This window comes from Stenella coeruleoalba (assembly GCF_951394435.1).
Source record: "Stenella coeruleoalba genome assembly, chromosome: 4".
Classification (NCBI taxonomy): Eukaryota; Metazoa; Chordata; class Mammalia; order Artiodactyla; family Delphinidae; genus Stenella; species Stenella coeruleoalba.
In genome coordinates this window covers 123,669,548-123,694,896 of record NC_137149.1, presented here as the reverse complement: position 1 = coordinate 123,694,896, position 25,349 = coordinate 123,669,548, and the positions used below count along the sequence as shown (strand labels likewise).

Sequence of the window (25,349 nt, the reverse complement as noted above, 5' to 3'; positions counted from 1 at the left end):
CTCCTGGGATAGCATTTTCAGGTAGCATTTTCATTGGGATTAGCTTCACAGCTGAACACCTAAAGCAAAGTTATAATGCATCTGATTGATCACTAGAAAAAGTAATTGACATGTTTAGGGACAGTTTCGTGTGAAAAATACTTGTCTTTTAAACATCAGAATCACAATGCTCACCCTGTGAGAAGTCAGTGGGAACTAAGGTTGTAAAAAACTGGAGGTTCGGCTAACCCATCCCACGTCCATGGGGCATATACTCATGACTGGAGTGGCCAGGTGACCATCTGCACTACTTAAACCATCTCTCTCATTCTCTTACTTGGTTGGGCATGTATAAGTGAGGTCATGTAAGTTAAATGCACACGTCAGGGACTTCCCTGGTGGTCCAGTGGTTAAGACTTTACCTTCCAATGCAGGGGGTGCAGGTTCGATCCCTGGTCGGGGAGCTAAGATCCCACAGGCCTTGGGGTCAAGAAAACAAAACATAAAACAGAAGCAATATTGTAACAAACTCAATAAAGACTTTAAAAATGGTCCGCATCAAAAAAATCTTTAAAAAAATAAAATAAAAAATAAATGCACACATGACGTCACGTTGCTCTGCATTCGTTTCACCCTGCCCTGCTGGTCCTATGTTCCAAGTAGCTACTCTGTGGAAGTGCTCCCTTCTTGCCCTCAGGACAAGTGGGCCCAGAAAGCACTCTCCTGTTTCTCTTTAACTCTCTGCTCTGAAAGCCTTTGGCTGAGTGAGTTAACTCACTCCTGGAAGCTGGTCTTTAATGGTCTTTTTCTTTCCTCTCTGCTTTCTTCAAGTTACCTTAGGAAAAAAAAATCTACACTACTTATCTCTTCCTTGTTTTGTGAGCCCAAAAAACCCTACTTATGGCTGATAAGTTTAACATTAATCATATCCTTCTATCAGTGTGGCTCAAATGTGAATAATTTATTTAGAGATAAATGTAAATTAAAATAAATGTAATAATCATATAAATAATTTCTACAGATACCTAGAGTTGACCTATTATATATAATGTCACCTAGATATGTACACACATAAAATAGGTTCAGTTCTTATACACACAGCTTTTTAAATAGCTTAAAAGTCAAAACAGTTATAAGACCAGTGATTCAAATTAGTGGCATTAATGTGGACAGCTGATGTTTTTCTGAAACCGGTTCATCACTTGCAATGTAAAACTGGTACTAACTCTATGATGCAAGATTTTTAAAATTTGGAATCACTATAGTGAAATGACTCAATTCTCCGGTCACTTTTTTTGTTTGTTTGTTTTGGTTTGGTTTCTTTAACGTCTTTATTGGAGTATAATTGCTTTACAATGGTGTTAGTTTCTGCTTTATAACAAAGTGAATCAGTTATACGTATACATATATCCCCATATCTCTTCCCTCTTGCGTCTCCCTCCCTCCCACCCTCCCTATCCCACCCTTCTAGGTGGTCACAAAGCACCGAGCTGATCTCCCTGTGCTATGCAGCTGCTTCCCACTCGCTATCTATTTTACATTTGGTAGTGTATATATGTCCATGCCACTCTCTCACTTTGTCCCAGCTTACCCTTCCACCTCCCCATGTCCTCAAGTCCATTCTCTAGTAGGTCTGCATCTTTATTCCTGTCTTGCCCCTAGGTTCTTCATGACCATTTTTATTTATTTATTTATTTTTTTAGATTCCATATATATGTGTATATGTGTTAGCATACAGTATTTGTTTTTCTCTTTCTGACTTACTTCACTCTGTATGACAGACTCTAGGTCCAACCACCTCATTACAAATAACTCAATTTTATTTCTTTTTATGGCTGAGTAATATTCCATTGTATATATGTGCCACATCTTCTTTATCCAGTCACTTGTTTTATGATCATTTGAAAAAGAACTTTCTTCCTTATAGCACACGGAGGACACTTGACCATCATTAGTCATGAGCACATAATTTTTCTCTCAACTCTACCACCAAGTTCTACCTTTTGGCACTAAGGCAATCATAAAAACAAATGTGGGCATTAAAAGTACTTGGCACTACTGTTCTTAATGATCACCTTATAATGAAGATCTAGAATATATTATTATTAAGTCATCATTAAAATGACTACTGAACTTTAAATGAAACTGAGCCAAGGAAAAATGTCTGGAAAATTATTGTTCAGACATTCTTTTCAGAATCTTCACCTCTGCGTATTTGCTTTTGACTTACTGCTTTGATTAATCTCCAGCATTCAGCAAGACTTTTATTTGCTTTTCAAGTTTTCCATACAGTTGAATATAGAAATTCATTGTTGTAAAAATACGTTTGTTCTCTATACATTTGTTTTCTACTTCTTTAATCTTTGACCCTTTATGAAAAAAATCTTGTTTAAAACAGCAAAAACTACAAGTTGTGGACTTAAGTTCCTTTTCCATTAACTGTTCAAACTCCTCAAGTACTAAAAATAAATGCCCACCTTTTTTGCTTTAAAAAGTTAGCATTTGCTTTTTTTTTTTTTAATTAAAAGGATTCACATTCTTCAAGGCAGGAGTACAAGTTAGCATAAAATTCATTCCCGAGGGCTCCTCAGATAGAACGGAGTTTCAGCTAAATTTGTTTTTACCAGAAAGCGAGTGGATTACTTCAACTCTATGTTAGGATGAGGTAATTCAAAGTATATTTTTAGAAATTAAAATGTTGATCAGATATTGACCTAAGAAAGAAATTAGGGACTTCCCTGGTGACGCAGTGGTTAAGAATCTGCCTGCCAATGCAGGGGACACGGGTTCGAGCCCTGGTCCGGGAAGATCCCACATGCTGCAGAGCAACTAAGCCCGTGTGCCACAACTACTGAGCCTGCGCTCTAGAGCCTGTGAGCCACAACTACCGAGCCAGCGCACGACATCTGAAGCCCATGTGCCTGGAGCCCGTGCTCCACAACAAGAGAAGCCGCTGCAATGAGAAGCCCATGCACCACAACGAAGAGTAGCCCTCGCTCTCGGCAACTAGAGAAAGCCTGCACGCAGCAACGAAGACCCAACTCAGCCAAAAAAAAAAAAAAAAAGAAAGATCTTTTGAAAATGTAGTGTCCTGAGTTGATAATGTTGTATATAAGAGGGGCAGCCTCTATTAGCACGGGTCCCTTGGACAGGAGTTGGTGGCAATGCTTAGCAAATGGGAGGGTCAAAAGACATGATGCATGTAAAGAACTCAGCAAAGTTATCAGGCAAATAGTCAGCAATCAGTAACTGTTTTACTAACATGTTGGGTAACAGTAAAATTTGCAGAAAACATTGATTTGCAGATTTTTATCCAGACATAAAAGCAGAGGAATAAACCAGAAGAAGATTTTTAGATTTGACTTGCAGAAAATTTTAAAACTTTTGTACATCCTCAATCATAATAATCAAATATAAAGGCAAATAACAAGTTAGGGGGAAATGACATGATGTTAATATTCTTAATGCATACAGTGCTGTTACAAAAGGCCACATGAGGAAAAATCCACCCCCTCCTTCCACAAAAGCATAAATGGGCTGTTTATTGAAGAAGTAATAAAAATAGCCACTAGTCATTTGGAAAATATTGAGCCTCGATAATAATCAAATAAATAAAAAGTTTTAAATACAAATATTTTATTTAGCTCTTTATTTTTAATATCAGAGAACTTATACTAACATATTCTTTGCTGATTAAGGTTGGAATACACACCAAGGCTTGGTTTATTGCTGGAATCTTTTTGCTGTTGACTATACCTATCTCGCTTTGGGTGATATTGCAGCATTTAGTGCATTACACACAACCTGAACTACAGAAACCAATAATAAGGTAAATCTTTATATGTTTTGATTCTACTAGTGTTGTGTTGGCTTATCTCATAAATATGATGTAAACTGTTTTAAATTTATGTTTTGCTTTCCAAATAGGATTCTTTGGATGGTACCCATATACAGTTTAGATAGTGTAAGTATGCTTCATTTTATGTCATTAACTAAGAACTTGTTTGATGATGCTAACTGTAATTAAGGTAATAAAAGGAATATTATTTGGCAATAAGGAGTTAGGTTAATAAGTGAAAAGGTTCACTTGTTTTTAATATTAATAGAGAAGATAAAGTATAATCATAGAAAAGGCAGATGTTTTAAAATTTAAGATTAGTAGCTCTTAGTCCTTTAAAGAATGTAATACTTAAATTACATTATCATCCTTTTTATTTATTATAATATTTATTTGGACCAAAACAGAAATCTTCCCCAGTGGATTCTAGTACATGCAGTTGTTACAGATAACTGCTTTAATTTGATTAAATATAAAGAAAATATCTTTAACATCATTTTCTGTGATTGTGTCAAGAAGTTTCAGATTATATTTAAGAACTCAAGTACATAATTTAACTTCTCTCTTCATATCCATTATTTACCCCCAACACAAATGTTTTTGTTTACCAATATCCAAGGTGTTTATTGCTTTTAAAATTTCATTTTACAGATTGGTAGCCCTCGTAATGATAAAATTTAGAAAGTTTGATCTAATTATGTGAGTACCATGAATTGGAGTGGTAATTCATTTTATCGTAGTTGCAACTGTTTTTAACATCTGTGCTTCTTCATAGTGGATAGCATTGAAATATCCCAGCATTGCAATATATGTGGATACCTGCAGAGAATGTTATGAAGCTTATGTCATTTACAACTTTATGGGATTCCTTACCAATTACCTAACTAACCGGTATCCAAATCTGGTATTAATCCTTGAAGCCAAAGATCAGCAGAAACATTTCCCTCCTTTGTGTTGCTGTCCACCATGGACTATGGGAGAGTAAGTATGTTTGGTTTTAATTCTTTTATGTTGGGTTTTATTTAAGCGGGTTTAACTATCATTTCTCTGCAAAGTAGTGTGTTAAGTACTATATGCAGGACGAAAAGTATAAGACAGAGTCCGTACCCTCATGTAGTTCATAGTCAAGTGTGAAGACTAAGAAAACACATTTTTATAACCCACACATATAAGATAGTTTCTTTTACATTATTCACCCTAAATAGAAAATTAAAATGTTGTGGGGAAAAAAACCTTAGAAATCATTTAATCAACATCCTCTTACAGTTGGGAACCAGGGTCTGCAGAGATTAACTTATTCAAGTCACACAGTGAATTAATGGCAAAATCAGGTCTAAAACTCAAGGAGAAGATAGTCTAGGTGGGGAAACAGCATTTGATATGAAATTAGAGCAACAAATAGCAATGTTTATTCTAGTAATATGTAAGTTGGCCTTATTGTACATTCATGTAGGACAGTAAAGGAAAATAAAGCCTAAAAGGTTAAGTTGAAACTAAGATTGCATTTACTCTATGAATTTATTTTTCGGCAGGAAACATTTGAAGCCAGAATTTTAGAAAGATTAATTTTACAATACTATACAGGATGCGTTAGGGGGAGAAGAGTCCAGAAGGGGAAATAAATTAGGAGGTTATTATAGTAGTTCGTTTGTGAGATAAGCTGAAGAGGAGTGTGAAATTGGAATAGAAAGGGAGACAATAAGAGAATGCAACTGGAGAATCAACAGGACTTGATCACCGATAGAAGGGGATGTAGGTGGAAGTTGCAAGCCAGTGTAACTGGAATGACTTGGAGCAATCAGTGTAGATATATGGCCTAGGTTAGCTCCATTGCCTTCCACGCAGTACGGAACCATTTCTACAACATCAGCACTAAATGGAGCACCTAGTATGTGCTAGTATATAGATATAATACATATAACAGATGTGGAACTTAATGGCACTTACAGCTTGGTTAGGAATTAAATTAGGACACAAATATATAGTTACTTATTTCAGGAAATGCTATGAAGGAAAAAGAACAGGAGTCTATGAAAGAGGGTAGTAAGGAAAAAGTAACGTAGGTTGAGGATCAGGGGAGAGATATTGTGCTCAACTCCAAATAAAACAAAACAAATAGGGATTTATAGCCAAAGGGATTGGGGTGGTCACTGGATGGAAAATTACTAAGGAGACATCAAGGGTAGGGGGATTCTCTCTAAACTGGCCTGATAAGAATCTTACTAAAGGCAGGCCAAGTAAACATCAAGGGTGAGGGGAGAGGAGCTTGATCGCATTTCCAGGGTAATCAGAAACTGGGGGTGGGGTGTGCTGGTGATGGGTGTCTTAGCAGGATTTTTTGCTCAGACTGACTTCACAGGCCAAGGACAGGGCCTAAGGATGATGCCTAGTTGAAAAGAAGGCTCAGAGGAGCCCTGTCTAAAGTTTGATCAAGGAGAGAGATTGTCAAGTGAGAAGCCATTATAGGATGTTAAGCAGAGGTCTGGTTTCCAAGATTACTTGTACTCTTTGTAGACTGAACTGGACGTGGGCATGGATGCAAGAGATTGCAGTGGTCCAGTTAATATGATGATGATGATGGCGGTGGTGGTGGCAGTGGCAGCTTGGCTTCAAGCAGGACTCTCCTATTAACACAGAACCTGAGATGAGGCTCTAGCTGCCTCTTCAGGCTGGCTCATCACAGCAGGTGGTCAACCCCAGAGCTTTTTCAAATGATGCTATAGGTCAGAATTTCCCTTTTCTGTGCTTGTGCAATTGATTTATTCCTAACTACACAAGCAATTACATTTATTCTTGTTAAGACTCTGTGTTGGTTTCATTTTTTTCCCTGAGACGCTTAGGTTCTGACAGCTGCTACCTGAATAATATCAGCAGTGCATCCATAACTGTAACCCAGGTTTTCTTTCCTTTGAAGACATTAAGCATTTACCAAATCCATGCCGTTTGGGGGTATGGTTTTAGTAATATAAAACTTCTCATTCTCTCGTATATAAGTACATTTTAGGTTACCAGTCTCCTTCTATTAGATAACTGGTGTTATATATATGATCATGACTCAGAATATTGCTGTTGAGGATAATTCAGTATAATGCTTTGGTTTTAAGATGCAAATGCCACGGCAAGTTTCTAGTCCTTAGATGTTAAAATTAAGTCTGCTTTTTGTACTCTGATTTCTGTGACATAAGCAGTGAGCACAATGAGTTTTCTTTTAATGAATTTTAGATTTTATGTATGTTAGTTTGTGAGAGGAGGGGAACATTTTACCCAGTGATTTAATACTGTTATGAAACAAATGTTTTCATGAAACAGTACTAACTCTTACTATGTATTCCCTTCCTCCCTCTTGTTTCTAAAATTTGGGTCACAGCCTACTGAATTACATTTGACACAATTTGAAAAAAATTGCCCTAGGGTATGTACCTTGGAGTGGATATGCTAGGTCTTTAGGTTTTGTGCAACTTTGTGATAAATTGATTGCTGAAGTGGCAGTACCAAATTATTCTCCCATTAACAGTAGAAAAGATTTCTAATTGAACCACAGCCTCACCTATACTTAGAATTACCAGGGCTTCTTTATGTTTGCCTGTTAAGAGGGTGTAAAGGATTTCCCTGATTAGTAGTGAGGTTGAGCAACTTTTCATGTGTTTATTAGCCACTTGTGTTTCCTTTCTGAGGAATGATTGTTTCTGTTTCTCATTTTTTAATGGGTTGTCTGTACAGGATCTTGATATGTTTAGATACTAATTCTTTATTTAATGCATGTTAAAAATATCTTTTTCTAGTTTTTGGCCTGCTTTGGCACTTTTACTGTATCTTTTGATAAATGAAAGTTGTGAATTTTTATATTGCTGAATTTATCAATCTTATTTTATAGTAAGTACTTAGCGTCTTGTTCAAAAAATTCTTCCTGACCCCAGGATTATAAAACCATTCTCCTCTGCTTTTCTTCTAAACATTTCATATTTTTTTCATTAAAGCTTATAACAGGGACTTCCCTGATGATCCAGTGGCTAAGACTCCGCGCTTCCACTGCAGGGGGTGCGGGTTCGATCCCTGGTTGGGGAACTAAGATCCCGCGTGCCATGCAACACGGCCAAAAAAAAAAAAAAAAAAGACTTATAAACACATATTGATTTTTTTTTCATATGTTGTGTGAGGTAGGAATGCAGTTTCATTTTATTCCATTGCCTTCCTGACCTAGCACCATTCTGTCTCCTACCTCACTGGTCTATGTAGCCATCTCTGCTGTATATAAAGGTTCCATATATGTGGGTCTATTTGTGATCTTCGTTTTTTCTGTTTTATTGGTTAACTTCTCTATCCCCGGACCAATTCCATACATTAACTACTGTAGTTTATTAATAAGCCTTAAAATAGAAGGGCAGGTGCCCCACCCCTGTTATCTTGGCTATTCTTGGGTCAATGCTCTTACATATAAATTTTAGAATCAGCTCGTCAGGTTGTTTGAAAAGCCCTATTGGAGTTTTTGTTTGTTTGTTTTTTTGCGGTACACGGGCCTCTCACTGCTGTGGCCTCTCCCATTGTGGAACACAGGCTCTGGACGCGCAGGCTCAGCGGCCATGGCTCATGGGCCCAGCCACTCAGCGGCATGTGGGATCCTCCCGGACCGGGGCACGAACCCATGTCCCCTGCATCGGCAGGCAGACTCTCAACCACTGCGCCACCAGGGAAGCCCCTGGAGTTTTTTGATTGGAAGTGAATTCAATCTTCAGTTTATTGACATTTTTATGGTTTTGAGTCTTCTTATCTATGAATATTGTCTACTCTCACTTATTTAGCTCTGCATTTATCTTTTGATTAAGTATAGTTTTCTCATAAAAGTCTTGTAAATCTTTTGTTGACCTTATTAACATCTTATATTTTATTGCTATTATAAATGACATCTTTTTAAAAGATTAGTTTAATTGCTGCCAGTGTGTAAAAAGGCAGTTGATTTTTGCATATTGAGCCTATATCCAAAAGTCTTGTTAAGTCTTCTTATTCTGTAGATGTTAATAAGTTCTCTGTAGCCAGTCATCTTCAAAAGAAGGATTTGTTTGCTTTCTCGTCTTTATACCACACATTTCTCTTCCTTCTCACTGTGCTGATGAGTACCTCTAGACTTTCTTGTATCATTCCTGGTTTTAAAGGGAATTCTTATAAAATTTCACATTTGGATTTAATGTTTCTAAAGGTGTTTTGTAGGCATCCTTTATTAGGTTAAAAAGCTCCTTTTTACCCCTAGTTTGTTAAGAGTTCTTAATCATGAATAAGTATTGAATTTCATCAAATGCTTTTTCTATACCTATTGAGACAATCATAGTTTTTTGCTTTTAACCTGTTAATATAGTGAATTAGATTAATGGCTTTTCTAATGTTAAAATCCCCTTGCTTTTAGAAGATAAATTTTAAGTGGTTATGATGTATCATCAGCTTTTCTACATCATAAGCTTTATAGAATTTTTACAACTTTGTTCATGAGAAAGATTGGGTTATGATTTTCCTTTCTTATACTGGCCCTGTCTGGTTTTCACATCCAAGTTTTACTGCCTGAATAGGAGTTATCGCATTTTATTTATATATCACAGAAAGAGATTATATACTATATCTTGAAAGATTAGTTCTGGACTGTTCTTTGTGGGAGGACAATTATAGAACTGTTTAGGCTTCCCGTTGTTTCTGGAAAAAATTTTTTTTTAACTATAGCATTTAGGAATTAAGCAGAATAGACAAAGTTTAAAAATGTATAGTTAGGGGATTTCCCTGGTGGCACAGTGGTTAAGAATCCGCCTGCCAATGCAGGGGACATGGGTTCAATCCCTAGTCCGGGAAGATCCCACATGCCGCAGAGCAGCTAAGCTCGTGCGCCACAACTACTGAGCTTGAGCTCTAGAGCCCATGCACCACAACTATTGAGCCCACGCACCACAACTACTGAAGCCCACGCACTCTAAGGCCCGCATGCTGTAACTACTGAGATTGTGTGCTGGAACTACTGAAGCCTGTGTGCCTAGAGCCCATGCTCTGCAACAAGAGAAGCCACCACAATGAGAAACCCGCCTACTACAATGAAGAGTAGCCCCTGCTCATTGAAACTAGAGAAAGCCCGTGCACAGCAACAAAGACCCAACACAGCCAAAAAAATGTATAGGTAGGGACTTCCCTGGTGGTCCATTGATTATGACTCCATGCTTCCACTGCGGGACGCAGGTTCGATCCCTGGTCGGGGAACTAAGATCCCACGTGCCACATGGCACAGCCAAAAAATAAAAAATAAAAATAAAATGTATAAGCATATATTAATTTATATCTTAATCTCTTTTGAATCTGTCATTATGACTTCTTTTCCCTTTCTAATGTTACTAGTATCTCTATTTTTTCCTTGAACAGTCTTGCTGGAAGTTTGCCTATTTTTAACTAGTCTTTTTAAGAACTGACTCTTGGTTTTGTTGATTATCTGTATGTTTGTTTTCTACTTCATTAATTTATACTCTATTTTTACTTCATTTCTCCCATTTCCTTTGGTTTACACTGTTCTTATTCTAACATGAGTCTTAGCTCATTAATTTCTAGCCTTTCTTTTTTAATACTGCATTTAAAACTATATAATTCCGTTCATGTTCTGCATTCACTGAATCCGTTTTTGTTGGGGTATAATTGACATGCAACATTATATTAGTTTTAGTTGTCCAACATAACTATTCAATATTTGTATATACAATAAATGAAATGACTACCACAATTAAGTCTGTTTAACATCTATCGCCCCATGAATCCGTTTTCATATTTAACATTTTCATCATCATCCAGTTTAAGGTTTTTAAATTTCTGTTTGGATTTTTTCTTCACCCAAGTTATTTTGAAGTATTTTAAAACTTCCAAATATGAGGATTTTTTTTTTCATTTTATTTATTTGCATTGTAGTCAGAGAATGTATGAGACAGTCTCTGAACTTGGTTAAGATTTGTTTCATGCCCTCTGGTACATGATCAGTTTTTATAATGGTTCTCGGTGCGCTTGAAGAGAATGTGTATGCTGTATTAGTGAGTGGCTGTGTAGTGTTTATCTCCATGAGGTCAATCTTATTTTATTATGTTATTCAGTTTGTCTACATTTCTGTTGATTTTGGCTACTTGTTCTATCAGTTACTGAAAGAGACGTTGAAATTCTGCCACTGATAATTTGTCAATTTCTTTGTGTACTTATGTCAGTTTTTGCTTTATGTTTAGATAGTTTCTATTCCAAAAAGTCTTTTTTGTCTTAAAGTTACTTTGTCTGATGTTAACAGGTATCCTATCTTTCCTTTGTTTAGTATTTGCCTGGCTTACCTTTCACTATCTTTCACTTTCATCTTTTCTGTGTCCTTATGAGGTGTATAACTTTTTTTTTCAAGTTTAGTGTTTTCTTTAATTCTAATCTGATGATACATCACTTATACAAGGTATGCTATTTATATTTTTGTGATTATTGATATGTTCATTTATAATTTTGGGGACTTTTTGTTCTGTCTCACTTTTTCTAGTTTCCTTTTTTCATTGATTACACTTTTAAAATAAACTTATATTTTGGAATAATTTTAAATTTACAGAAAAGTTGCAAAGACAAGACAGAGATTTGCTATTACCCTTTATCCAGCTTCCCCTAATATTAACATCTTTTGTAATCCTGGTACATTTGTCAAAAGTAAGAAATAACATTGGTACAATACTATTAACTGCAGACTATTCAGATTTCCTGTTTTTCCACTAATGTCCTTTTTCTGTTCCAGGATCCAATCCAGGAATCCAGATTGCATTTAGTCTCTTTTTAAAAATATAAACTTTCATTTAATACTTTGAAAAAGCTATAAGAAGTTTGAGAAGGTCCTTCTAATTATTTAATAAATAATTTTAAAGTTTTTCAATCATTTCTGGGATACAAACAAATTTAATAAATGTAATAGACAAATCTATTTTATACCACCCACATTGAACAAAAGTTAATACATTACAGGTCCGTGATTCCATATTTGCAATTGTTAAAAAATGTATATATATGTACATAAAGCCTTGAACACCAAAAGTTTTTTCATAGCTTATCTAGTGATAAAACTTTATTTATAATCTTTGACTGTTTGTAGTTTTAATGTGACTATCTTACTGTTTATGGAGTACACTGCAGCTGTATCAATGTTGGGTTACAGGTGCTACTCCAAATCTCACTGATAGTTGATTACATTATTTTGTTGCTGTTTTTCTTATTCCATTTTTTTTTCCCTCACTACTAGTTTGGAAGTTATAGTTTCTATTTCTAGTCTTATTGTGATTATATAAAGCCCTATTTTAATCTTAAAAATTAGATATCAATTTTTGGATAGAATTTTTTTTTTTTTTGGTAATTCTTTTATAGATTGCACTGTAGTGCATCAATTTATTTGTTCCTTACTCCTCTTGCATCTCAGATCTTCTGACTGGGATCATTTCCTTCTTTCTAAAGTATGGCCCTTGAAAGTTCATTTAGTGTCACTGTATCAGTGGCAACTTTTCTCAGATATACTTAACCAAAAATATCTTTATTTTGCCCTCATTCTTGAAAGATAGTTTTGCTAGATATAATCCTTTGTTGACAGGAATTTTCTCCAAACATTTTGAAGATTTTGTTCCACCTAATTCTGGCTTCAATTGTTACTGTTAAGCCTCTACTGTTAATCCAGTTGTCATTCCATTATAGGTGACCTATCTCCAACTGCATTTTTTTTGGAAGTTTTAAATCTTATTTATGTTTTTATACAGCAGGTTCTTGTTAGTTATCCATTTTATACATATTAGTGTATATATGTCAATCCCATTATCCCAATTCATCATACAACCACCCCCCACCGGCCACTTTCCCCTCTTGGTATCCATACGTTGTTCTCTATGTCTCTGTCTCTATTTCTGCTCTGCAAACTGGTTCATCTGTACCATTTTTCTAGGTTCCACATATATGCGTTAATATACAATATTTGTTTTTCTCTTTCTGACTTACCTCACTCTGTATGACAGTCTCTACATCCATCCACGTCTCTACAAATGACCCAGTTTCGTTCCTTTTTATGGCTGAGTAATATTCCACTGTATATATGTATCACATCTTCTTTATCCATTCATCTATCGATGGGCATTTAGGTTACTTCCATGTCCCAGCTATTGTAAACAGTGCTGCAGTGAACATTGGGGTGCATGTGTCTTTTTGAATTATGGTTTTCTCAGGATATCTGCCCAGTAGTGGGATTGCTGGGTCATATGGTAATTCTATTTTTAGTTTTTTAAGGAACCTCCACACTGTTCTCCATAGTGGCTGTATCAATTTACATTCCCACCAACAGTGCAAGAGGGTTCCCTTTTCTCCGCATCCTCTCCAGCATTTGTTGTTTGTAGATTTTCTGATGATGCCCATTCAAACTGGTGTGAGGTACTACCTCATTGTAGTTTTGATTTGCATTTCTCTAATAATTAGTGATGTTGAGCAGCTTTTCATATGCCTCTTGGCCATCTGTATGTCTGCTTCGGAGAAATGTCTGCTTAGGTCTTCTGCCCATTTTTTGATTGGGTTGTTTGTTTTTTTAATATTAAGCTGCATGAGCTGTTTATATATTTTGGAGATTAATCCTTTGTCCATTGATTCATTTGCAAATATTTTCTCCCATTCTGTGGGTTGTCTTTTCATCTTGTTTATGGTTTCCTTTGCTGTGCAAAAGCTTTTAAGTTTCATTAGGTCCCATTTGTTTATTTTTGTTTTTATTTCCATTACTCTAGGAGGTGGGAAGAAAGGAGATCTTGCTGTGATTTATGTCAAAGAGTGTTCTTCCTATGTTTTCCTCTAAGAGTTTTATACTGTCTGGTCTTACATTTAGGTCTTTAATCCATTTTGAGTTTATTTTTGTGTATGGTGTTAGGGAGTGTTCTAATTTCATTCTTTTACATGTAGCTGTCCAGTATTCCCAGCACCACTTATTGAAGAGACTGTCTTTTCTCCATTGTATATCCTTGCCTCCTTTGTCATAGATTAGTTGACCATAGGTGCATGGGTTTATCTCTGGGCTTTCTATCCTGTTCCATTCATCTATATTTCTGTTTTTGTGCCAGTACCATACTGTCTTGATTACTGTAGCTTTGTAGTATAGTCTGAAGTCAGGGAGCCTGATTCTTCCAGCTCCGCTTTTTTCCCTCAAGACTGCTTTGGCTGTTCAGGATCTTTTGTGTCTCCATACAAACTTTAAGATTTTTTTTTCTAGTTCTGTAAAACTACCATTGGTAATTTGATAGGGATTGCATGGAATCTGTAGATTGCTTTGGGTAGTACAGTCATTTTCACAATATTGATTCTTCTAATCCAAGAACATGGTATATCTCTCCATGTTTGTATCATCTTTAATTTCTTTCATCAGTGTCTTATATCTGCATACAGGTCTTTTGTCTCCCTAAGTAGGTTTATTCCTAGGTATTTTATTCTTTTTTTTGCAATGGTGAATGGGAGTGTTTCCTTAATTTCTCTTTCAGATTTTTCATCATTAGGGTATAGGAATGCAAGAGATTTCTGTGCATTTATTTTGTGTTCTGCACCTTTCCCGCATTCATTGATTAGCTCTAGTAGTTTTCTGGTGGCATCTTTAGGATTCTCTATGTATAGTATCATGTCATCTGCAAACAGTGACAGTTTTACTTCTTCCTTTCCAATTTTTATTCCTTTTATTTCTTTTTCTTTTCTGATTGCCATGGCTAGGACTTCCAAAACTATGTTGAATAATAGTGGCGAGAGTGGACATCCTTGTCTTGTTCCTGATCTTAGAGGAAATGCTTTCAGTTTATCACCATTGAGAATGATGTTTGCTGTGGGTTTGTTGTATATGGCCTTTATTATGTTGATAGGCTCCCTCTATGCCCACTTTCTGGAGAGTTTTTATCATAAATGGGTGTTGAATTTTGTCAGAAGTTTTTCTGCATCTATTGAGATGATCATATGGTTTCTACTCTTCAGTTTGTTAATATGGTGTATCACATTGATTGGTTTGTGTATATTAAAGAATCCTTCCATCCCTGGGATAAATTCCACTTGATCATGGTGTATGATCCTTTCAATATATTGTTGGATTCTGTTTGCTAGTATTTTGTTGAGGATTTTTACATCTAAATTCATCAAAGATATTGGTCTGTAATTTTCTTTTTTTGTAGTATCTTTGTCTGATTTTCGTATCAGGGTGATGGTGGCCTCATAGAATGAGTTTGGGAGTGTTCCTTCCTCTGCCGTTTTTTGGAAGAGTTTCAGAAGGATGGGTGTTAGCTCTTCTCTAAATGTTTGATAGAATTCACCTGTGAAGCCATCTGGTCCTGGACTTTTGTTTGTTGGAAGATTTTTAATCACAGTTTCAATTTCATTACTTGTGATTGGTCTGTTCATATTTTCTATTTCTTCCTGGTTCAATCTTGGAAGGTTATACCTTTCTAAGAATTTGTCCATTTCTTCCAGGTTGTCCATTTTATTGGCATAGAGTTGCTTGTAGTAGTCTCTTAGAATGCTTTGTATTTCTGTGGTGTCTGTTCTAACTTCTCCTTTTGCATTTCTAATTTTATTGATTTGAGTCCTCTCCCTCTTTTTCTTGATGAGTCTGGGTAATCGTTTATCAATTTTGTTTATCTTCTCAAAGAACCAGCTTTTAGTCTTATTGATCTTTGCTATTGTTTTCTTTGTTTCTATTTCATTTATTTCTGCTCTGATCTTTATGATTTCTCTCCTTCTACTAACTTTGGGTTTTGTTTGTTCTTCTTTCTCTAGTTTCTTTAGGTGTAAGTTTAGATTGTTTATTTGAAATTTTTCTTCTTTCTTGAGGTAGGCTTGTATTGCTATACACTTCCCTCTTAGAACTGCTTTTGCTGCATCCCATAGGTTTTCGATCAACGTATTTTCATTGTCATTTGTCTCTAGGTATTTTTTGATTTCCTCTTTGATTTCTTCAGTGATCTCTTGGTCATTTAGTAGTGTGTTGTTTAGCCTCCATGTGTTTGCATTTTTTACAGACTTTTTTCCTGTAATTAATATCTAGTCTCATAGCGTTGTGGTCGGAAAAGATATTTGATATGATTTCAATTTTCTTAAATTTACCAGTGCTTGATTTGTGACCGAGGATATGATCTAACCTTTGAAATATTCCATGAGGACTTGAGAGGAAAGTGTAATCTGCTGTTTTTGGATGGAATGTCAAATATCAATTAAATCTATCTGGTCTATTGTGTCATTTAAAGCTTGTGTTTCCTTATTAATTTTCTGTCAGGATGATCTGTCGATTGGTGTAAGTGAGGTGTTAGAGTCCCCCACTATTATTGAGTTACTGTCGATTTCCTCTTCTATAGCTGTTAGCAGTTGCCTTATGTATCAAGGTGCTCCTATGTTGGGTGCATATATATTTATAATTGTTATGTCTTCCTCTTGGATTGATCCCTTGATCATTATGTAGTGTCCTTCCTTGTCTCTTGTAACATTCTTTATTTTAAAGTCTTTTTCTGATATGAGTATTGCTACTCCAGCTTTCTTTTGATCTCCATTGGCATGGAATATCTTTTTCCATTCCCTCACTTTCAGTCTGTATGTATCCCTAGGTCTGAAGTAGGTTTCTTGTAGACAGCATATATACGGGTCTTGTTTTTGTATCCATTGAGCAAGCCTGTGTCTTTTGGTTGGAGCATTTAATCCATTCATGCTTAAGGTAATTATCGATATGTGTGTTCCTATTACCATGTTCTTAATTGTTATGGGTTTGTTTTTGTAGGTCCTTTTCTTCTCTTGTGTTTCCCATTTAGAGAAGTTCCTTTAGCATTTGTTGTAGAGCTGGTTTGGTGGTGCTGAATTCTCTTAGGTTTTGCTTAACTGTAAAGCTTTTGAGCTTTCTGTTGAATCTGAATGAGATCCTTTCTGGTAGAGTAATCTTGGTTGTAGGTTCTTCCCTTTCGTCACTTTAAGTATATCATGCCACTCCCTTCTGGCTTGTAGAGTTTCTGCTGAGAAATCAGCTATTAACCTTATGGGAGTTCCCTTGTATTTTATTTGTCGTGTTTCCCTTGTTGCTTTCAATAATTTTTCTTTGTCTTTAGTTTTTGTCAATTTGATTACTATGTGTCTCGGTGTGTTTCTCCTTGGGTTTATCCTGCCTGGGACTCTCTGTGCTTCCTGGACTTGGGTGGCTATTTCCTTTCCCATGTTAGGGAAGTTTTCGACTATAATCTCTGCAAATATTTTCTCGGGTCCTTTCTCTCTCTCTCTTCTCCTTCTGGGACCCCTATAATACGAATGTTGTTACATTTAATGTTGTCCCAGAGGTCTCTTAGGCTGTCTTCATTTTTTTCATTCTTTTTTCTTTATTCTGTTCTGTGGCAGTGAATTCCACCATTCTGTCTTCCAGGTCACTTATCCATTCTTCTGCCTCAGTTATTCTCCTATTGATTCCCTCTAGTGTATTTTTCATTTCAGTTATTGTATTGTTCATCTCTGTTTGTTTGTTCTTTAATTCTTCTAGGCCTTTGTTAAACATTTCTTGCATCTTCTTGATCTTTGCCTCCATTCTTTTTACAAGGTCCTGTATCATCTTCACTATCATTATTCTGAATTCTTTTTCTGGAAGGTTGCCTATCTCCACTTCATTTAGTTGTTTTTCTGGGGTTTTATCTTGTTCCTCATCTGTTACATAGCCCTCTGCCTTTTCATCTTGAGTGTCTTTCTGTGATTGTGGTTTTTGTTCCACAGGCTGCAGGATTGTAGTTCTTGCTTCTGTGTCTGCCCTCTGGTGGATGAGGCTATCTAAGAGGCTTGCGCAAATTTCCTGATGGGAGGTACCGGTGGTGGGTAGAGCTGGGTGTTGCTCTGGTGGGCAGAGCTCAGTAAAACTTTAATCTGCTTGGCTGTTGATGGGTTGGACTGGGTCCCCTCCCTGAGGCGACCCAACACTGGAGCCTACCTGGCTCTTTGGTGGGGCTAATGGAGGGCTCTCGGAGGGCTCACACCAAGGAGTACATCCCAGAACTTCTGCCACCAGTGTCCTTGTCCTCACGGTGAGCCAGCTGCCCCCCGCCTCTGCAGGAGACCCTCCAACACTAGCAGGTAGGTCTGGTTCAGTCTCCTATGGGGTCACTGCTCCTTCCCCCTGGGTCCTGATGCACAGAGTACTTTGTGTGTGCCCTCCAAGAGTGGCGTCTCCATTTCCCCAAGCCCTGTCGAAGTCCTGCAGTCAAATCCCACTAGCCTTCAAAGATTGATTCTCTAGGAATTCCTCCTCCCATTGCCAGACCCCCAGGTTGGGAAGCCTGATGTGAAGCTCAGAACCTTCACTCCATTGGGTCGACTTCTGTGGTATAAGTGTTCTCAGGTTTGTCAGTCACCCACGCAGAGGTTATGGGATTTGATTCTGTTGTGATTGTGCCCCTCCTACTGTCTCATTGTGGCTTCTCCTTTGTCTTTGAAATGGGGTAACTTTTTTGCTGAGTTCCAGTGTCTTCCTGTTGGTGATTGTTCAGCAGTTAGTTGTGATTCCAGTGCTCTCGCAAGAGGGAGTCTAACTGAATTTTTTAAGACCCTCCCTGTCTTTGATGTTTTGTAGTTTCCCTACCAAGTTGTTTTTTGTTTTTAGTCCAGCTTCATTTACAGGGTGCCTCAATCTGTTGATTTGTGTCTTTGATCAGTTCTGAAAAGTTCTCAGCCATAAACTTCTGCTTTTGCCCTTCCTCTACTCTCCTGTAACTTTTAAGTATGTTAGACCTTCTGATTCTGTTCTATTCTTTGTAACTCTCTTTCATGTTTGTCTCTTTGTCTCAGCCTTTATTACATTATGGCCAATTTCTTCAGATACATCTTCCAGTTCATTAATTCTCCACAGCTTTCAAAGGTATCTAATTGACTATTTAATACATTTGCATAGTCACCCTACTGGTCTCAGGTTTGATTTGACAATCAGCTCATAGAACACTACAGGTTTAACCCAACTTCTACTTAATTTAGCTTTGTAAAGAGTATGGGACCAGAAGCACAGTGTAGCCCAGGCATGTTCATGAAAAGGTCTTACAACAAGCCCAAGTGCAGCTGCCACGCCCACCTCCACAAGGGCACAGTTAGTTGTCAGTGCGAGTGAGCCGCTTCAGCACAGAGAAGGCTCTCAGCACATAGAACCTGATCAGTTTTTCATTCAGTCCTAGTAACCCAATGCCTCAGGGTCTGTATGTCAGGCTCATTCTTCTCAGTCTAGATGTAGTTCTTAAATTAGGAGATTTATAATACATAAACTTGACGGAGGAGTGCTAAATAAACATTTGCGCTCAGAGCATCATTGTTTCCTAAGGAGGCTTACACAAGGTGGTCACATAGAGAGCCTTTTTTTTGATAGTTGTTGTTTTGGGACTTTTTTGCTTTGTTTCTGTTTGTTACTCCTTGTGAATTTTCCCCTACATTAAGTGACCTCAGTGATAAAAACTGTTTTATGTAGGATAGGATCTCTGTTTTGTTCTTTCAGAGAATCTAGTCAGTGATACTCTCTGGAATTATATATATATATATATATATATAAAAATCCAAACTTGAAACTGAGTCCTAAATGTAAATAATATTTTCTGAATATGGTTTCATATATGCAACCCTACACGTAATTTATTTGTTACTTGGTTTTTCTTCCAGAAATACACATGGACCCACTTTCATTCTTTTTGTTCCTGTTCTGTGCTGCACTATTCAGGAATTTGAGACTGGACATAGGAAGGGAGATCTTTCAGAAGATGTAGTTGTTACACAATTTAAAAAATAGTATTTAGATCATTTGTATGCTACCATCCCCATTCTTCTCAAGTAGCCATTTAGATTGACTAAATTAAAAGAATTAAGTATAAATGTGGCATCATTTGTGAAAGTGATTTTAATTTGGGGGCTTTGGAGAAAGCTTGATACTAGTGAAATGAGTAGGTGAAATGCTAAGTTCTTTTTCTTTGGCAGAGTCTTGCTGTTCAGATGCAAACTGGGTGTATTACAATATACAGTTGTCAGACCATTCACCACCATCGTTGCTTTGTAAGTGCACAGAACTTATATTATTATTTATTTTTCAAAAATTCTCATGCTTTTACTTAGTGGGACAACTGAGTAGAAAAGCATGTAAAAAGCATTACTTGTTTATAACACATCTAGTCTGGTATAAAAACAGTATATAGAAATCCTACTATATTATAATAAATAAGGTGACCATGTATAGACAAGGAATCACCACAGGATTATTCTAAATAATATTCTCTGGAGATTTCTGGAAAGCATTATCAAATATTCTTTTTCAAGTATTAATGTTCACACAGCTTTACAGAAACATCTAGTACATGAAGTTAAAGTATACCACTATAGATTCATTACATGCTTTTATTTTCTAAATGAGTACTGTATTCTAAAGAAGAAAACATATTTTCCTTTTTAAAAAATTCTGTCAAGTCTTAGCACTTCAGGTAAAATGGGGTATCATTAAGCTACCTGGTAAAACTATTCCCTAAAAATTTAAGAACATCAAATAGTTTAAAGCAGGTAGAGTGTGTATTTTATCTGCTAGCTATTCAAGCATTTTGTCTGTTAACAGAGGAAGAATGGAAAGAAAGGTGAAAGAAGCATTCAATTCTTTATTCTGCTTCTGTGCTAGCAATTCTTTCGTGACATTTGCCTTGGAATTAAAACTAATTCACTTATTTATGAAGGCATGCTTTATTTCTCTGCTGTTTAGAAATTGGGTAATCAAGACAAGTTAATACTTAGATCTGGGTCATCATAAAAGTTGCCTCCAAGACAATTTGGGAGAAAAAATTATAGTTGTAGTTATAGACCTGCATTATATGTTTTTAACAATCTTTTTAAAATTAGGCAGCATCATTTTTTTGAATCTAATAATTACCCTTTCTAGTTCAATGTTATGTCTTTTGGATTTCCTTCAAATTGGAGGAACAGTAATATGGTAACATTTCTAGAAAAATGTTTTTCTTTTAATTTTTGAACAACCTCTATGGCCAAAATCAAGTGACTATCTACAGGATCTTTGAAATAAACTGACTTCTAAATTTAAGTATTGCTGTCATTGCTGTATTTTAAAATGTATTTTTGATTTAGTTATTCATAAAGTTGTCTCATTTTTACCATTTTTTAGAATCTGTGAGCTGCTTGGTATATATGATGAAGGGAACTTTAGCTTTTCAAATGCTTGGACTTACTTGGTTATAATAAATAATATGTCACAGTTGGTAAGTAAATATTCATCTTAACTGTACTAAATTTAGATCTATAGTGCTAAATTTTTTTAGGGAAAGTCTCTTCTGGAATAAAGCTTAATTGTAACTTTAATATTGAACTTCATCTGTAGGAAGAACTTGAAACTTTAACATATATCTTTATACATATATAAAGATATAATATCTTTGTTGATTATCTGGTGACTTATACACTGACTCATTGATTATGTTTTTTCATTTGATTCTGGTATTCATTGCATAGTTATATGGATATGTCATAAATAAAAACACAATGCTCTCCTTTTAAATAAAAAGCACATATCCTAGGCATATCCAGTAAGAAAAATGTTTTATTGGTATATGACAGTACAGGGTTTGAATTAAAATGGGAGGATAAAATTCTCTCATATATTTGGAATTGAAAATTGAGAGTGCCAAGTTTTTAAAAATGATGTTCTAGAAACTGAAATGCTCCAAAGATATAACTATTGGATCCTTTCAACTTAAGAATGTGGGGCTTCCCTGGTGGCGCAGTGGTTGAGAGTCTGCCTGCTGATGCAGGGGACACAGGTTCATGCCCCAGTCCGGGAAGATCCCACATGCCGCGGAGCAGTTGGGCCCGTGAGCCATGGCTGCTGAGCCTGCCTGTCCGGAGCCTGTGTTCCGCAACGGGCGGGGCCACAACAGTGAGAGGCCCATGTACCGAAAAAAAACCCAAAAAAACAGGAATGTGCATTTTATTGAAAATCTTTCATTAATGTTTTCAGCAAAATAATAGTTTAGGTGCAATGGCATGCATGTGTGGTATTAGAAATTTATAATAAAAATCAAATGCTTGTGTATTCAAAGCTTTTCAATATGTTCATATTCTCTGGAACCAGTAATTCCACTTCTGGGAATGCCTCAAGAAATGGCCAGAAGTACTTTTGCTTTCAGTGTGTTTGTATATAAAGCCTATTGTTTGTTAATTGCAAAAGCCTGGAAACAGTCCAACTAGTTAAATATACTATGTACCTTCCATTGGCCAAAACACTAGGCAGTTATTTAATGAAATATATGGAAAAGGACACTTTAAGTGGAAAAAAGCATCAGGCAACAAAATTTCATATATAGTTGGTTATACCTGCTAAAACCCACCTTATGTGTAGAAAGAAATGGTTGAATGATGGGACCATGCTTTCATATTCTAAAATAATTTAAATGAGCATTTTATAATAGGAAAAAGTAAACTTTTAGGGAAATGTTCATTGTTATGCAACACTACGCTAATTACAACTGATTTCTAAAAATAGTTAATGTCTTGAGCATTTATCTTTAAAAAGTAAATTCAGCTGGATTAACTTACTGCCCTCAAGAAAAATGGTTTCCCTGATTCCTTACTTTCCGATTTCATGGTCACAGTTTTATTGAAGTAGTACTTATTTAATGTGTTCACTTATAAATAATATGCATACAATTAGTAGTTAGTAAGCTCAGCCCTTATACAATGAACGGTAATTTGTGTATAAAAGCCATTAACAAGCAGATAGATGTTTTTATTTTGGTTGAATGAGAGCCTTTTCTTCCACTCATGGCAGTCACTTGTTCATTGTGTTCTTTGTGGGCTCCTGTAAGTGAACACTTAAAACCATTTTCAGGGAAAATGTTATACATCTCTTCTGAGAAATTTCATACTGTATATATTCATCCACAGTAAAATATAAAAGCTTGTTGTCAATCTAAAAATAGCAAAATAAAGCGTAGAAAATTTTGCCTGAAACATTACTCTGTACCAGGTCTCTGGTCTATAACTTTAATATCAATATCTCTAATACCATATTTAGTTATTCTTATTTAAGAACTTTGTTTGTTTCTAGTTTGCCATGTATTGTCTTCTCCTGTTTTATAAAGTACTGAAGGAAGAACTGAGTCCAATCCAACCTGTTGGCAAATTTCTTTGTGTAAAGCTGGTGGTTTTTGTTTCTTTTTGGTAAGTGTTGCTTTCTCTTAAATGTTCTCATTTTCTAAAGGGCAATAAAAATGTTGATTCGTAAGGATTTTTAAAAGTCTTAATATGGAAGATGAATTAAAATGTCTACTTAGCTTTCAAGAAGTTCATTCTTTTAGCCCTTCTTGGTTTTTCATAAAGAAATAATTAGATGGTCACTGTAACATTTATAAAAAGAAAACAGTTTGAGACACTGAATGTCTCAACACTAAGGGAATCATTAAAAAAAATCATGGTCTCTTTATATAAGAGAATACAGTTTGGAAGATAAACATCATGTAGAATATTTAATGTGAGGAAATGTTCATTAGTAAAAATACTGTTTAAAACAGAGGGCAAAACTATACATGGTCCCAGTTTAGTAAAGGCGTGGGTGATAGGGGCCTAGAAACAAATACACCAAATTTAACAATATACAAATAATACAAAAAGGGGGGAAAGAAAAATCCCTGAAATCCTACCACCCAGCATGAATGATTGACATTGTGGTCCCCATCATTTTATATAACTCCACAGAAATACAAATACATACTATAAAAACTTGTAGAACTCAATGATACATTTAGTAGATTGCAGTCATAGTTCTTTGTAAGTACAGTGAGGATATAATTTTATTTGGGTCTTTTGTTTTCACCTCATATAGTATTCTGATATGTGGATAGAACTTTGTAACCAATCTCCTATTGACATTTAGGTTGTTCCTAATTTTTCTTTACCATTACAAGCAATATTGAAGTGAATATTCTTGTATATAGATCTATGAAAGCTTATCTAACTATCTCATTTTAGCTATTTAAATTTCACCTAGGGGCAGATCCCTAGATTTGCTTGAAATGCTCAGTATGACTCCCCATCTTGGAGTCAGACCCCTTCTGAGTTTGTCTCTAGTTCCAGGACTTCAAACAAGACTGGTTTCAAAATGTTCTTTAAAATAATCTGAGTAATCAATTGATACATGCATAAATAACATTTAAGTATCTGTTCTTTATTTCATTTTAAATTCCAGTTGTACAAGGTGTTAGGCATTGTCTATGTGTAGGAAGAACTTAAAAGCTAATTACTGTGCACACTTTCAAAATAAAAAGACTATAAACCACGTACTGAAGTTCTAAGAATACATAATCAAAGTTCATGTGATGAAACTGTACTAGAAGTAAATTTGTAAAACAAGTATATTTAATATAGGTACACAGTGCCTTCACGAATACACTGTAAAGGCAGGGTGGCGGTGGTCCACAGGTTGTGCTGGGGTTTAACTTTTTAAATGGCATATTTTTAAAGCAACTGCTCATTTTATGCTTGATATAGATTTGGCGTTTACCTTTTCCTAACATATAGGCAAGCAGTAGTTATTGCTTTGTTGGTAAAAGTTGGCGTTATTTCTGAAAAGCATACGTGGGAATGGCAAACAGTAGAAGCTGTGGCCACAGGACTCCAGGTAAGTAATGCTCTCTCTGAATTCAACAGAACTTTACTATTTGTTAAGCATTTTTACACGTTATCTCCTCAGCCTGACCACATGCAGGCTATGGAGCTACTGCTATCCTCACTTCACATGTGAGGAAATGGGGGAACCCTAGAAAAATTGGTCACAGTTACTAATTTGTAGTAGAACCAGGAACAGAACCTAGATTTTGTTATTCCTACTCTATTTCACTTTATGCATTTCTCCTCTAAGTCCTTGGACAGTGGAAGAGAATGCATTGTACTTGGCAAAGAAGTACTTGATTGAGGTAGTGCAAAATAGAGTTAAACTTTTGGCGTTTTGTGTTTGTTTTTTTTTTTTGAAGAGGTCAAAAATTATTTTGGAAAATGAAAAAATGAATACAGTCTTGTGGGAAAAAAACAGCTGTTGGTACTTAAGTACTTTTGAAAAGAGAGAAAGATAGTGCTTTCCCTTTTTACCTGCAAAACTAGATTTAAACTCCAACATGGCTGACATTGTTGATATTGTTGTTGTAGGACTTTATTATCTGTATTGAGATGTTCCTTGCTGCTATTGCTCATCACTACACTTTCTCATATAAACCGTATGTCCAAGAAGCAGAAGAGGGCTCATGCTTTGACTCCTTTCTTGCCATGTGGGATGTTTCAGATATTAGGGATGATATTTCTGAACAAGTAAGGCATGTTGGTAAGTACCAGCCATTTAATTCATTCGAATAGGCTATTGTAGTTCTCCTATCAGGTCTTGTTTAAGAGGTGAAAAGACTTCGTGTAAAGCAGTACCACAGTAAGGCTCTCCAAATTGGGAGGAGGGAAGCGGGGAGCTTATTTGTAGCATGGCAAGTTTATA

At 35.9% G+C, this 25,349-nt stretch overlaps 1 protein-coding gene across 1 annotated transcript in view; it reads left to right on the top strand.

Moving 5' to 3' along the window:
- Window positions 1–25,349, top strand: part of TMEM184C (transmembrane protein 184C) — a 31,495-nt gene that overhangs the window by 5,339 nt on the left and 807 nt on the right. The window contains exons 3-10 of the mRNA XM_079920747.1: window positions 3,678–3,808; window positions 3,907–3,943; window positions 4,593–4,798; window positions 19,802–19,876; window positions 20,985–21,078; window positions 22,923–23,035; window positions 24,392–24,491; window positions 25,016–25,187. Coding sequence (XP_079776873.1) covers window positions 3,678–3,808; window positions 3,907–3,943; window positions 4,593–4,798; window positions 19,802–19,876; window positions 20,985–21,078; window positions 22,923–23,035; window positions 24,392–24,491; window positions 25,016–25,187 — 928 coding nt within the window. The remainder of the gene's footprint in view (window positions 1–3,677; window positions 3,809–3,906; window positions 3,944–4,592; window positions 4,799–19,801; window positions 19,877–20,984; window positions 21,079–22,922; window positions 23,036–24,391; window positions 24,492–25,015; window positions 25,188–25,349) is intronic.